The sequence below is a fragment of the Meriones unguiculatus genome, chromosome X, assembly GCF_030254825.1.
Source record: "Meriones unguiculatus strain TT.TT164.6M chromosome X, Bangor_MerUng_6.1, whole genome shotgun sequence".
Classification (NCBI taxonomy): Eukaryota; Metazoa; Chordata; class Mammalia; order Rodentia; family Muridae; genus Meriones; species Meriones unguiculatus.
Genome location: NC_083369.1, coordinates 120973736 through 120989018, shown reverse-complemented (window position 1 = coordinate 120989018; position 15283 = coordinate 120973736). Strand labels below are relative to the sequence as shown.

Here is a 15283-nt window from a genome sequence, read left to right as displayed (position 1 = left end):
TTGAAGTAAGTAACTCAGAAAAATAAAATTCATCCTGCTTCATATAGCATTTCCTACCTCCTTGAACTAGGATGGCCATGTGAGAGTGAGACCACAATTACATGCAGCTATCACTATGTAATAGTGATAGCTAACCCATGCTATCACTGTGGTTGGGTCTTCAGAACAGTCACTTCAAATGAGCTATGAGGAGTAGCTAGGAACTCTGGTTCTGGAGTCTGACCCCACTAAGTTTTAAATCCCAGCTTGCTTTCACTTACCCAGCAATGCAACCTTAGGCAGATTCTAAGCTTGTCTGGGCTTTGATTTCCTTTGTCATAAAATGAAAGTAATAACAGCATCTATATCTCAAGGTGGCTATGATGATCCAATACACAATGTATGTGAGGTGTTTCCCGTCTTAACTCCCACAACCACAGTACCCACACAGATAACCAGCCAACTCCTCATGACGTAAGTCCTTCCCCATCCTCCCGTTATCGTGAATCTGAAGGATCATATGTAATATATATGAAATACATTACATTCCACACAAATTCCTGTATATAGGATAAATTTTCAAATTCAATTTCCAGCTAACACATTTGTGCGGCATGATTCTGATCTCACATCTTTTGAGGTGGGTACTTTTAAATATAAACAAGTTCTCTCCAGAATGAGAAGAATTTTGGATATGGGCACTGGAGATTGATTCTAGGGCATCACAAGTGTTCTATCACTGAGCTACATCCCCAACTCACTCTTGAATGCTCTAGACTGGTCTTAAATTTCTGATACCCCTGCCTCAGTTTCCTTAGTAGGTAAAATCACAGGCAAGAGCGTCAACTTTAGTTCTGTCCTTCATCTTTTATAATAAAGTCTTTTGACTTTATCATTGTAAAAGAAACTCATGTTTCTCATGTGAGTCATTTAGAAAATAAAAGAAGGCAGAAGGAAAAAAAATCATTCACAGACCCACTAACCAGAGATACTGTGTTGATATTTGTGTATACCACCTTCTGTTTTTGGTAGGTTTTATCACTAGGTTCTTTCTGGTTCTCAGGGTATATTATCTTCAATTGATTTGAAGTACACTCAAAACATTTGTTTAGAGAGGAATCTCAGAATAATGAAAGCAAGGCTGGGGTGTGGCTCAGTGGCAGAGCACCTACCCATAACGTGCAAGACCCTGAGTTCTTGACCCAGTACCCCAAATTAGCTGACTCTTAAATAATGCCCAGCCTTGTGAGACAAAATGCCAGCTGTCCTTCAGAGAATTAAAGACTGGGTCTTTAGCATAAACAGTACCTTGGCCAATCCCTCAGAGCCTCCAAGGACATTGACAGAGCACAAGATCACTACTTTAGGCAACATCTCTTATATTATCATGGGAAAAGAACTCTTGGTTTCCAAGAAACACTTTAACTCTTGAGAATAAATGCAGTCATACTATTTCTGAATGTAGAAAAAGACTCTGTAAACTGCTGGAGAGTCAATGAGCTTCCAAAGGACAGTGACAAGTGATAATGTCCTCTGACACCATGGCAGCAGAGTGTGACAGTAGTAGTTTACCTCCTACTGAGTTTGCTATGCCTCTCCAATTTCTCCCATTCTTTGTCTTCTCCTGTCATCTCTCCTCAAACTTGTTCTAGCATGGAAGCTAAGCATATTTTTATTTTTATTTTCTCTTAAGTGAAGCTTTATAGCATCTTCATGCATATAACTGTCAAAGACAGTAAGCATTTGTTTTAAAGAAAGACACTTGAAACTAGGTGGGATGTTACTTGTGAACTAAGGCAACCTGTTCAACTGAGATTGGAGAAATAATTGACTTGAAAGGAATGTTCTCTGATTATAATCACATTATATACGTGTGTGTGTGTGTGTGTGTTTGTGTGTGTGTGTGTGTGTGTGTGTGTGTGTGTGATAGAAAAAGTTCAACTCATGACTCTCACCTGGCATAAACTTCTGGAAGTCTGTTTAGGAAAGGGTTTCTTCATAGAAGTTTTCATTTAGTGTGTGAAATATGGACCTAAAGGATGGGGTTCCCTTAAGAGCCATTTGGAAGTGTTGGAGCTGAGTGCATGTGATTTTTTTTCCCAATGGAGCACCTATCATTCCAGAGAGGGCACCCTCATTTTCAGAGGAGGAGAAGGCTGCCTTCACTTTCTCACACTGATATCCTTGGGCAGGCATCCAAGCAGTGCTAATTGGAAACCACTGCAAATAAAATGCAGCCTTTCATCCCTGACTGCAGATCCTAAACTTCCCCCTTATTAATGTTGCCTTTTTCTTAATGTAAAGTAATATAATGTCATTGTCTTGTTTTGTTTAATTTGAAAAGACAAAAAAGTAAAAAAAAAAAAAAAAGTCAAACTGGAGTGTGAGAGCATACTTAATTCTGATGTGGAGAGACTTTCCCACTTTAACATCAAATTACAATTTTCTGTCACTCCAGACACTAGCATCCGTCCTCTCTTCCCATTCTCTTTGCCTGGAATCCCTTCTCTTCTCTCCATTCTCTGTTCAATTCCTGCTTTTCTTAGGCTGTGTTCAAAAGCTAACTGATTCAAGTAGCCTTTCTTGATTCTTTCAGGAAGCCTGCTAAGTTTTCCCATCAGTAACACTGCCCCTCCCTTGTAAGTAGCTTTGTCAGGTGACTAGAATTCTTATATCAGCCATTTATTTATCTGTCTCCTTGACTGGACTAGGTGAGGGTCCTCTACTTATAAGAACCTAAGTCTTACACTATGCTGAGCACATAAATAGGGCTGACACCTTTTCATTGTGAAGTTCTATATGGAGCAGGATAACATCTACCAGACCTGAAACTCATGTACTGATGTACTTGAGATCTATTTCATTGCTGAACTTAGAAGGCTGCCTAGCAAAACTTAAAGAGCAGTGGTTTGAGAGGAGGCAGGACTTAGCCTTGAGTTTGGTTCAGGGAGTGATCAGTTTTTACCTTTTTTTTTTTCTATTTAATTTACTAGTGATACCCTTTGCCCCTTCAGACTAAGTCAGATGGAAATTACAGGAAGCAGGAGGTACCAATACTTAGAGGGAATTCCACAGAGATGGGGGGACTATAATTTTATCACAAGTTGGCAGTTGGGCAGCTTGGTGTGTAGGTACTGGGCAAACTATTCAACTACCCATTGTGGATTTTAAAAGGAAAAGATATTATTCATGTGATCTACAAAACAGTATCTGGGACATGAAAAGGACTAGGTATACAGCATCACAAGTGAAGTGATGGAGGAATTCAGAAGAGTAAAAGAGAGAGACTCTGATAACCCAAATGGACTAAAACTATTAGAGGTAGAAAGAGGTGTGAAGATCATATTGTTTCTGTTCTGATGCATTATGGGTGCATGGCACTCTGCCTTCAGTGTTCTAAATTTCACAACAGTTATTTTCAACATATATTTCTTAAAGAAAGCTGTAATCCCATACACAGACTGCTGGTCCAATGGAAAATTGCCTTTACACTGAGCTAAGCTATTTCTAAGACTATTGTATGCTGCAAAATACCCAGTTGGGGGCAGACAAAACAAACAGATGATTTCTGAATGCTTCCAAAGGAATCCTGCATTTCTTTGTGTGCTGTTACTTTAATAAAGCAAAGGGCTTTTCAATTTATAACAAGACTCCAAAAGCTTACTTGAAACCTCGACACACTGAGTCCTACAACAGTGTTCCTTTCCAATTGTTATGTTTTTAACCACTGAGAGATCTTGGGCACGGGTGTTGAAGCTGATAGATGTACACACCTATTGTTCTTGAGAGTGTGAAATACTGTACTGAACATAGTAAGAAATGTATACAGGTATTCACACTCTTCCAAAAGAAACCCTTCCAATAACATTCACCTCAAAGAATCCTGCCGTTAATTCAAACCTAGAGCTTTTGTCATTTTTTTTTCTTACTATCGTTTCATTTATTTGGATGTCGCCTACAAGCTGAGAAATAGCTCTAAACAAAATATTGTATCTGGGTGCCCAAGGGAGAAAACTTCCTTTGTCATCAATTCCTTCTTTCCCCAGAAAACCATCATCCAAATCAACAGTTCTCCCCAGTAAGGCTTACAGCAATAAATGATGCAGAGCCCAAAATGGATAGAAACCACGCAGCAGGGGCTTTGAAAAGCCTTCCATTTACAAATGTGTCGGTATTGACAAGTTAATTTCCTTTAATTTTCCTTATTTTTAACCTTTAACTGAGAAATAAAAACTGTACATAGCAACGAGGCAATTTCAAGATGGGGCTGGTTTGCTGTGTTTATTTTAAGGATGCCCAATATGTGACTGTTACAAATCACTAAAGTATTTCTTCCGTGAAGTCTTTCCTGAAGATTTCCTCACCTGAGGGACTTTCTGTGGACTGCCTCTGTCCTCTGGAAATTCTTTTGTTCTTGCTTGTATTTATGGTTTATTTTCCCATTGATCTAGAGATCGTGCCTTTGTGTTTTTACTGTCTTGCATACATTGCAGCACTACTGGGTATTTGGTAAATTACTGTTGAGCTGAATAATGATGGACACATACTTATATAATTCTTGCATATGTAAGTCAAGTATGGTAAACTTTCTACTAGTTAAAAAAACAATGTCCTGCACACACTGAAGTGAATAGCTCAATTGGTTCAGACCAAGAATGAAAAGAAAGAACACAAAGACACAATCTTTGCATGGCTGTGCATGGTGGCTCAGGGTTTTTTTTCCCCTTTAAAAAATTATTTTTTAATTAATTACAATTTATTCCCTTTGTATCCCAGTTGTAGCTTCTCCCTTGTCCCCTTGCAATTTTGTTCTCCCTCTTCCCCACCTATGCTTCTCCCCAAGTCCACTGATAGGGGAGGTCCTCCTCCCATTCCATCTGATCCTAGCCTATCAGGTCTCATCAGGACTGGCTGCAATGTCTTCCTCTGTGTTCTGGTAAGACTGCTTAAAGAGCCACTGAGTTCATGTCAGAGAGAGCCCTTGTTCCCCTTACTAGGAAACCCACTTGGACACTGAGCTGCCATGGGCTACATCTGTGCAGAGGTTCTGGGTTATCTCCATGCATGGTCCTCAATTTTCTCATGTAGATTGGAATATCAGTCTCAGGTACTCCACATACCCCCAGAATTTTTGGTTCTGTTCTCCTTGTGGAGCTCCTGTTCCTTCCAGGCCTTTCTATCTCCCCCTTCTTTCATAAGATTCCCTGTACTCTGCCCAAAGTTTGGCTATGAGTCTCAGCATCTCCTTTGGTACTCTGCTGGATAGAGTCTTTCAGAGGCCCTCTGTGGTAGGTTCCTGTCCTGTTCCCTGTTTTCTCTCTCTTCCTATGTTTATCCCATTTGCCTTTCTGAATGAGGATTGGTCATCTTACCCAGGGTCCTCCTTCTTGCTTAGCTTCTTTAGGTGTACAGATTTTAGTATGTTTATCTTATGTTATATGTCTAATATCCACCTATAAGTGATTATATATCATGTGTGTCTTTTTTTCTGGGATACCTGACTCAGGATGATCTTTTCTAGTTTCTACCACTTGCCTGCAGATTTCATGATTTCCTTGTTTTTAATTGTTGAGTAGTATTCCATTATGTAAATGTACCACAATTTCTGTATCCATTCCTCAGTTGAGGGACATCTGGGTTGTTTCCAGATTCTGGCTCTTAAGGAAAAAGCTGGTACGAACATGGTTGAGTAAATGTCCTTGTTGTATACTTGAACGTATTTTGGATATGTGCCTTTGAGTATATAGCTGGATCTTGAGGTAGTATTATTCTTAATTTTCTGAGAAAGCACCAGACTGCTTTCCAGGTTGTTGTACAAGTTTACATTCCCACCAGCAATGGAGGAGGGTTCCCCTTTCTCCACATCCTCTCCAGCATGTGTTGTTAGTTGAGTTTTGATTTTAGCCATTCTGATGGGTGTAAAGCGAAATCTCAGGTTTTTTTTTTTTTAATTTTCATTTCTGTGATGGCTAAGAACGTTGAGCATTTCCTTAAGTGTTTCTCTGCTTAACTCCAGAACTTCTTGGGGTGGGAGCAGGTGGATTTCTGTGAGTTTGAGGCCAGGCTGATCTACATAATGAGTTCCAGGACACCACAAATATATAGAGAGACTCTGTCAATATTCAAAACCAAAACAATAAAAAACCCTACTATGAGATGTTACTTATTTAATATATCAATTTTCTCATGTAGGTTAATCTCTCAAAACTCTCTAAAATTCAACAAGAACTATGAAAAGAAAACAATGGAAGACTAATTTATAACTATTCTTCAGTTCCTACAGGGTTAGGTACTCATATAATTCTTTGGGTAACTCTCTTAAGAGTTGTGCTGGGTTTCTTACGTGATTTCTACCTCTTACTTATAAGCCAGAAGCAAGAATAGGGCTGGAGAGAACCTGAGTAGGGATGGTGGTAGATGGGAATAAAGGGAATTAGAACCTATGTTTGTTTCCAGACTGATGTTTAAGAACTATGAAACATTTTTGTGTAAAATGGTTCACGTGAGTATGTTGACAAGGTCTTGCTACCCTCTTTTTGGTGTACTCACTATTAATAATGAGAATAACCACAAGGTAGATCACTGAATTATAAGATCTTGTAAGAAAAAAAAAATTACTAAATAAATAGAGTCCTGAATAGGGAAGTTTATTCTTCCCTGTGTTGTTCAACTAAGTATTTATACCTAGAAAGTTTACACTTAAATATGGCTTAGTTATAGTATAATTTTTCTTTAACACAGACAAATTGGAGATTTTAATTCAGCATCCTATTCAGAGGAACTAAATAACGTGTATGTAAGAAACTTTGCTCCAATGATTTTTGGCCTGAAAACAGAATGGCTGATTGTATGCTGAAATGGGGGGAAAATTCTCTTACCTTCTTCGGCTGGATAAGGTTTCTTCATGTTCTACACGAGCAACTTTTATTACCTTCTTGTCAATAAACAGATCTTCAGGATAATAAGCAGATCTATATTGGCGTTGCTGGGAGTGGGCACACAACTTGCCAATCTGAAAAAAATGTAAAGAAATATAATATAGTACAATGCTTCCACAGATATGATGGCAGAAATAGATTTGGAGATCCACTGCAATTTCCTCCCTCAATTTCCTTTCAAAGACCAGAGCAGAGTCATTAATAGAGTCAAAACCAGTAATAAGGTTCAAAGGCAAAGAAGCAGAAGTAGAAAGGAAGGCTGTTGAAGAGTACTGTACACGTTCTGAATGCTGTCTACTCAGAGTCTTAAGATGAAAGGGAAACCATCAGGAAGACCTCCTTATGCAGGCCTACTCCTATCATTCTACTCATATCTTTCAATGGCACTTGCTGTTTGTGTGTATGCAGAAGTTCACAAAAGGCGATTTCGAAATTTGAGACAATCTGATCTAGGAGGTGGAGTGGTTTGAGAGGTGCCACTGAATAGCCTCTTGATAGAAGAGCAGCCTTCCATGCAGTGTGCACCTGGTTCTTACAAGTGTGTCCTTACTAGACTCAAGTTAAACTGTTTTGAAAAATGTCAGTATAGTTGCTCATCTGGATTTCCTAAAAAGGCCTGAGGGAAGCAATTCACAGTGTTATCAGCTGTGAATCGTGTATCAACTAAATAACTGCAGGATTTTAGTAAAAGAGTACGGATCCCTTCTAACTTGTTTCTGTGGTTCAATTATTTGCAGACTAATGCCTAAAACAATGACCTATAAATAAGTATGAATATTAACGTTGTTATATTGCTCCCTGAGCCGGACACCCTGTTAAATACTATCACCTCCATTTTATAGATGAAGAAATTGAGGCTCACTGAGGTTAAGGCAGTGGATGCACTTGACTATCTTTGAGCCTATTAGTCTGACTACAGTCTTAACCTTGTACTGCCTCTCTGGAGCATGATGCCTGCTTTTCCTTTGCTTACATTTTGTTTTGGAGGGAAGGAGTACCCCCTTCAATGACATATCACCAACTAACATACCTCTGGTGAATATATAGACTATACAGTTCAAGGAAAGAATTGCAAGCATCATGTGTGGACAGGGTTTGTATGTGTGTCACTTCTATAACTTCACAAAACTCAGAGCAGATTTAACACACTGCTAGGCAGATTAATTTACTATATCAGGCCTCAAATACAAGTCCATCAATATACCACTGACTCTGATTTGTCATCTGTTTTCTGGATGTTTCAAGGTGGTCCAATAGCATTTACTGGGTTACCTACATTTGCACAGAGGCATACATGCCATTTAGTTTGCATAGCTTTGCCAGGCTTTCCATGCAAATCCTTGAGTTAGAAAACACATTAAATGAATAGCAGAATTACCTCCATTTATGAAAGACAGAACCTATTATTTTATGTTCAAACTGACCATGCTCAATCATTTATTCTAACATGGAAAACGAAATGAAGATCCTGGAAAATATTCCATCTAACTTAGGGATGCAAGATATTGATATCTTAGCTGGTGTCCATGCCATGCTGTTTGACTTGGGCTAATTCTAGCTTTATCTAAAGAAACTGAAGTCTCTGAATCCATCCTGCCTGGACAGTCTGGTAGAGTGTTTTAGGCTAGGGGATGCCTAGGTGTACTAAGGACTCAAGTTCCATTCACTTCCAAAGCATCTAATGCAGAAACAAATAACTGTCAGAATGTAACTTTATGTCTATAGGCATATACATGTTTAATATTTTTAAACTGCAGGTAAATTTCTGATAGTAAATTCTTATTTTTGTTCTTTAAGTGTCTATATATTATGACATGAGCATAGATAATAAGGAAGGGTCTGTTTTACCAGGTTTAAAATATTATCACATTCAGGTGCACAGGCCATATTCTCTTTACTTATTTGTGTTCCACATAAAATAACCAAATAAAAATCTACCATAGTATGTTATTTAATTGGAAAACATAGCTGTAAGATAACCCTCCCCATGGAAAGTCGACCCTTTGTATCAGTGAATTTTTATTGGGCCAGGACATGACTGTAAAGTATATGCTCCCAACCCAGACTCCAGCCTCCAAGAAAGTAGCACAGATGAAGCAAAAGTAGGAAGGTTAATCACAGAGAGGAAAGTATCTAGTCAGTCTGATCTTTCTTCCCAAGTCTCCAATGTGGCATCACCAAGAAGATGTCCCAAGGTACTGTGTATGTTAAAGACAAATAATGGAGTCTTGCCAACACCTCCAACTCCTATCTGAGATGTACCATACCTTATCCTGAAGGCTGTATTTTCTTTCAGCAATCTACCATGAAGCCAATTCTTTCACACAAAGCATTTGCCAGAGGTAGCCCACTCCCACTTATGGTCCATTCAACACATCTTTCCATTTCACACTCAAATCGAGATGCAAATATCATGAGCTTACTTTGAGAATAGACCCTAACAGAAATCATAATTTACAGAGATGTGGTATTCCTACTGACGATGGCCTTTGAGCTTGTCACTTAGCCTCATTCTTCAGCTGTCCTCACTATAAAAGCCAGGCTTTCAAGTGGTGTTTTAGAAATCAATAGCCTGTCCAGGAGTTTTCAACTTTTAAACAAGAAAATGCAATCCAATTTCCTTTCACTGGGTAATGTACCTGGTCAAGAATGCTGCCACTTTTAAATTTGGTTAGTTGGAGTAAATTTATTGTGTATGCAGGTGTCTCTATCAAAAGACAAGGAATTTAAAACCTTTTTGTTTTTCTGAATCATGATTCCTAATGATGCTTTTATTTCTATACCAGAACGTACAGCAGGGAAAGCAACAGTACTCTCAAATGTTATAAGGCCTAACAACTAGGAAGGCGTTGCCTATGACTGTACCCCAGGCAGCAAGTAATTCTGATCATCTTACTACCATTCCCCTCCAACAGAGTTTAGAAGTATTGTCTTCATGAAATAAATGCACTATCTGGCATCAGGAGACAGAATATACAGGCGTTTTTTTTTTATTTTTTTCTGTTTAAATTATAATAATTGTACATACTCATGGAAGTACACCGATCCTTCAACATATGTATACAATGTCCAGGCCTCAAACCAAGGCATATCCATCATTTCAACTGTTTATCTTTTTATGTGTTGGAAACATTCGAGACCCTCCTTTAAAAAACATTTATTTATCTGTATGTGTGAGTGTATGAGCCCATGTTCATTCGTGCTACATTGTTTAGAGAATCAAATTCAGACTGGGCTCCATGAGAAGTGCCTTTGCCTCACTGGACCAAGTCTCTCTTTTTCTATCTGCTTTGTATTGAAATGCACAGTAAGTTGTTAGCTATAGTCACTCTGCTGTAATTAACTTTTCCTTCTAACTGTTTTTTTTTTAAATCTGTTAAGCAGCCTTCTTCTATCTCCCTCCCTTCAAGCCCTCTCAGCCTTCAAGATAACTACCATTCTATTCTCAACTTCTAAAAGATCAACTTTTTTCAGTTTTTATGCATCAAAGAGATTATGTGATATTTGTCTCTCTTCTTCCCATGGCTTATTTCATGTAGCAAAATGTCAGTCATATTCATTCATGTATAGCCCCATTTCTACCTTTTATCTACAGTAGTATTTTGTTTTCTCTTGGCACTATGGTTTCACTTTGCTTATCATTCTAGCCTTATATGAAGGAAGAATATAGAATATTTGAAGAGACAAATTTATTTCAGTTTCCCTTGAAAACAAAAGGTAAAAATTACTTTCTGTAGACTATATTACCATGAGAGAAATTTTCTTATCACTAGAACTAAATTTTCCTGTAGGATAATGCATATTAATTATGAACTGGGCTCTTATGACCTACTTTGAACAAATACTGCCCAAAAAATTTGTTTGGGGGTATCTTGGGCCAAGGGTGAGAATTCTAAAAGTTTCCAGTTACAGTGAAATATTGAACTTTAGTCTCTTAAACTATATAGCATGTTGTTGTACAATTTTGTTCAGTTAAATCTTAAAAAGGTTTCAAACAAAATATACATTAAAATTATCAACTTTTTAATAGTAGTAACCATGCCCATTTAACAATTCTACAGGTACAATAAAATGCTAATGTATGTTAATGTTTAGTCTGTGGTTAATGCTTTGTCTTGTTAATTTCCCCAGAGCTTTTATTACTGATTTAAATCTGCCACACTACTCAACTGATTGCACTGCTTCCACAAACTGCATGGAAGTAGCTCAAATGAATACTGATGAACAGAAATGAACAAACATTTGGCTAAGCATACCATTCTTATTGTATGTGTGTAATTGTTACATACATTTTTGTACAATGAAATGAGCATGACAGGCATTTTCCATTAATTTTCTGTACAGACAATATGCATACGAGCATTAAATTAATTTACAACCTTGTACTTGAAGAAGCACATCATTATTAATTAACTATTGATTGATCTGGATATAGAGCAGAGAGGATAATGAACAGACTTGGTGACAATGTGGGTTTTTTTTTTCTACTCCATAGACATTTTACTGTGACTCATTATTAATTGCCAGGCCATTAAAGTAAAAGCTCCCTAATAATTTGCAGTGTATTAGGAATCAAGCTATTTTAAGAAATTAGGTGGCATTACCTGAACCTTTTATACAAGTCATCTCTTGAAATTGAAACCTAGGGAAAAAAAAACCCTGAAAGTCCTACAGGCTGGTTTGTCTTTAATTTGCTGTATTAGTGTGAAAAGAACAATTTGGAATCAGGATACCTGGGGTTTTAGTCACAGCTCATCCCCTGACCATTTCAAAACATCACACAAGATATTTAATTTCCTTGAAACTCTTAGCTTCAGCATCTTTAAAATGAAGACAAAAGCAATGCCTGACAAGCCTGGCTGCAAGATGAGGGTGAAATAAAGCAATATTTCAAAGGGTAATGCCACTCCTACCTATATTAGCTTATTGTGTAAGTTTAACCTACTTACATTTGGTAGCTTGCCTCAGCTGTATCACAGTCCTGGCTTGGATAATCAAGCACATAGATAGCTATTGCTAATTTTGTGCAGAGGCAGTCTTGGTGTGTTGTTGTGTCTCTTTTATATAGCTTTTAGTATACTTCTTAAAATATAATAGAAATATAAATCACTCAGAAATCTTAGTCTCATAGCCTATTTGATAGACTTAGGGTGAGGTCTTAGGTGAGTGACAAGACACATATGCAGTTATTGTCAAAGTTGTGGCCTTAAAACAGGTAGCATCAGCAGTCTGAGGTTGAGCACTTGTGTAAAATACAAATTTGGGGGCCCAAACTTAGACACATTTCATCATAAACCCCAGGAGTGGGGCTTAGCCATCAGTGTGCTCTATGCTGGCCTTCAACACATCATTTTCCTGCTTTAGCCCCATAAGTACTGGCATGAGAGGTGTATACCACCATGCCTGGCTGTCATAATTTGATAATTATTTTGAAGTATAGAGCTTTCAGTCTATCTGTGTGGAAATACATATATTCCAGAATTATAGGAGGAGAAAGAATATGATCAAAATATATCATTTCAAATTCTCAAAGAATAAATAAACACATTAAAAGTATACATAATGTATGCTATTTTGTATTCTATAAGAGAACATTTAAGTCTGTATATGACTATCCTATATTGTATGGCTAATATCCACTTATAAGTGAGTATATACCATGTGTGTCTTTCTGCTTCTGGGTTACCTCACTCAGGATGATCTTTTCTAGATCAAACCATTTGCTTGCAAATTTCATGATTTCCTTGTTTTTAATTGCTGAACAGTATTCCGTTAGGATAGCCATCTAAAGAAGCTAAACACTAAGGAGGACCCTAAGGAGGATGCTTAAATCTCATTCAGAAAGACAAACAGGATAGACAACAGAAGTGGTGGAAGAGAGGAAACATCATGGGTGCCTACTATAGAAGGTCCTCTGAAATGCTCTACCCAACAGGGAGTTGAAGCAGATGCTGAGACGCACAGCAAGACTTTGAGCAAAGAGCAGGGAATCTTATAGAAGAGGGGGGTGGGGATAGAGAGATATGGAGGGGACAGGAGACCAACAAAGCTAAAGGATCTGAGCCCAGGAGGTCCTGCAAAGACTAATGCACCGACTAAGGACTATACATGGTGAGGACCTAGACCCTGCTCAGATTTGGCTGATTGGCAGCTCAGTATCCATATGGATCTACAAATGAGGGGAGCAGGAATTGTCTCTGTCCTAAACTCTGCTGCCTGCTCTTTGATCACCCACCCCTGATGATGCAGCCTTGCCAGGCCACAGAGGAAGAGGATCCAGGCAGTCCTGATGAGACTTGACAAGCTATGGGCAGATGGCAATGGTGGAGAACTGCTCCTTTCAATGGACTAGGGGAAGAGGATAGGGGGAAGAGGGAGGGAGTGTGGGACTTGGGGAAGTAGAGGAAGGGTGCTTCAATTGGGATATATAGTGAATAAATTGTAAAAGAAATAAAATTCCAAAAAGAGAACATTTAAGAACAGTCTTACCTTACAAGCTAAGCTGTAGAGGTATCTTGAAATCGATCATTCTTAATTTAAAGTAGGGGATTCAATATTTAAAATCAATGTTATGGGTTCTTTAATAGTTGAAACTGTGCATCATAACTTTTCAAGGTGGAGATGAAAAAGCCAATCAAATATGTTAGACGATCACTTACAGTGCCATATTTGCCAGAACAGTGTCCACAACAGCGGGAAAACTAATATAATGCCCTAGGGTTCCCACTGTGCCATGGCAGCTATGTGAAAAGTCAGTAGATGAAACCTTGCCACTTTTGGAGGAGAGGGAGAAGCTGAAGCCTGAGCTGCAAACCTAAAAATGAACTGAATAGATTCTCTGTGGAATGTCCTTTCACCTCACAAATGAACAAGCCCACAAACATGGGCTTGGAGTTACTGTTTTGCTTCTATTCATCTGCTAGCAGCAGTAGTTCATCTTCCAAGCTCTAGTATGTGAAAACTGTGTGTGTCTCTGTGTGTGTGTGTGTGTGTGTGTGTGTGTGTGTGTGTGTGTGGTTTGGGGCGGGGAGGTGTGGAGAGGGGATCAGGCATTAGTACTATTGAAGCATCCAGAGAACTGAGAAGTGTTGTTTAAGTTCGGTGTTTCCTCAAATGAACGTGATGACATCTGCGATGATGGTGCCCAAGCTGTGGGGTGGGGGATGGGTCAAACTGCTGGCACTGTAGCACGTGCAAAGACAGCAACACTAAACTGCAAGAGTCACTGTAGTTTTACTGCCAAGCGCTCACACTTTAAAAACTAGCCAGTTTTACTTAAGAATCTACTTGCAGAAGTAAAAGTCAATTGACTCCTGACTGTACGTCTTTTCGAATAATGTATGTGTAATGAAATAGGATGTATACTCAAAGTACTCATATTACATACTGAGGTATGGTAGTCAATTAGAGGCAAAGCACATATACCATTGTGTTATGATAGGAAATTAATATTCATGTTGTGAAACATCATTTTTACTTGGAAGACTGGTACACAAACTGCCCTCCAACTTGAATATTGGCAGATATTCTCTCAGAACTGAATGTGCAAATCCATTCCTTCAAGAAAAACAATTGACAGTGTTTCCAGCCAATGATCAAATTTTCACGGGCAAGCAAAATTGATACTTTTGGGAGCAAAGCCTTATATGGCTCTTGACTTTTCTTAAATGTAAAGGTTTTCTGATTCAAACTGTGCTAATACTTATGATCAGGATGTCCTGGTGTTATATAATAATATGTGCTCCTATATGGCATGTGGGCATAATTCAGAAAAATAATTTTCGAATAATCAATGTATCCTAATATAACAATCATGTAACAACTACAGATCTGTAGCAAGTAGAAAATCATGAAAGCAATAAAAGGGGAGCAAGCCATTGCAAAGGGCTCTCCAACGAGGTTAACAGTTGATTTCTTGGAGATGCATTTAAGGCGCACAAAGAAGAAGCTCTTTGTTTCTCTAAGTTTATGTCCTTCCAAACTATCTATGAGAATGACAGAGAAATTAAGACACTCTTAGACACACGTCTATCAATGGCACATACCACAGTGCGAGCAGTCCTACCCATCCTTTCCCCCTCAGCTCGGGCACCATCATCGCTTATGCCACCATGTTCATTTGAGGAAACACTGAACTTAAACAACACTTCCCAGTGCTCTGGATACTTGAACACTACTCATGCCCCATGCCCTCTCCCCTCCAGCACACACACTAAGCTTTCACAAACTAGAGCTTGAAAGCCAGAGGGAAGATCAAATCGTTGCTGGCATGTATGTCCACTCCCCCAAATCCCTCGGAATCCTTCAGTGTGACATACCAATACATGACTGTGGCACCATAGGAGAAAATGGAGACATGCGGGCAA

The 15283-nt window shown here is 38.5% G+C and overlaps 1 protein-coding gene across 1 annotated transcript in view; it reads right to left on the bottom strand.

The window, feature by feature from the left end:
- Positions 1–15283, bottom strand: part of Gpc3 (glypican 3) — a 363266-nt gene that overhangs the window by 113016 nt on the left and 234967 nt on the right. The window contains exon 4 of the mRNA XM_060374526.1: positions 6858–6991. Within this exon, the coding sequence (XP_060230509.1) occupies positions 6858–6991 (134 nt within the window). The remainder of the gene's footprint in view (positions 1–6857; positions 6992–15283) is intronic.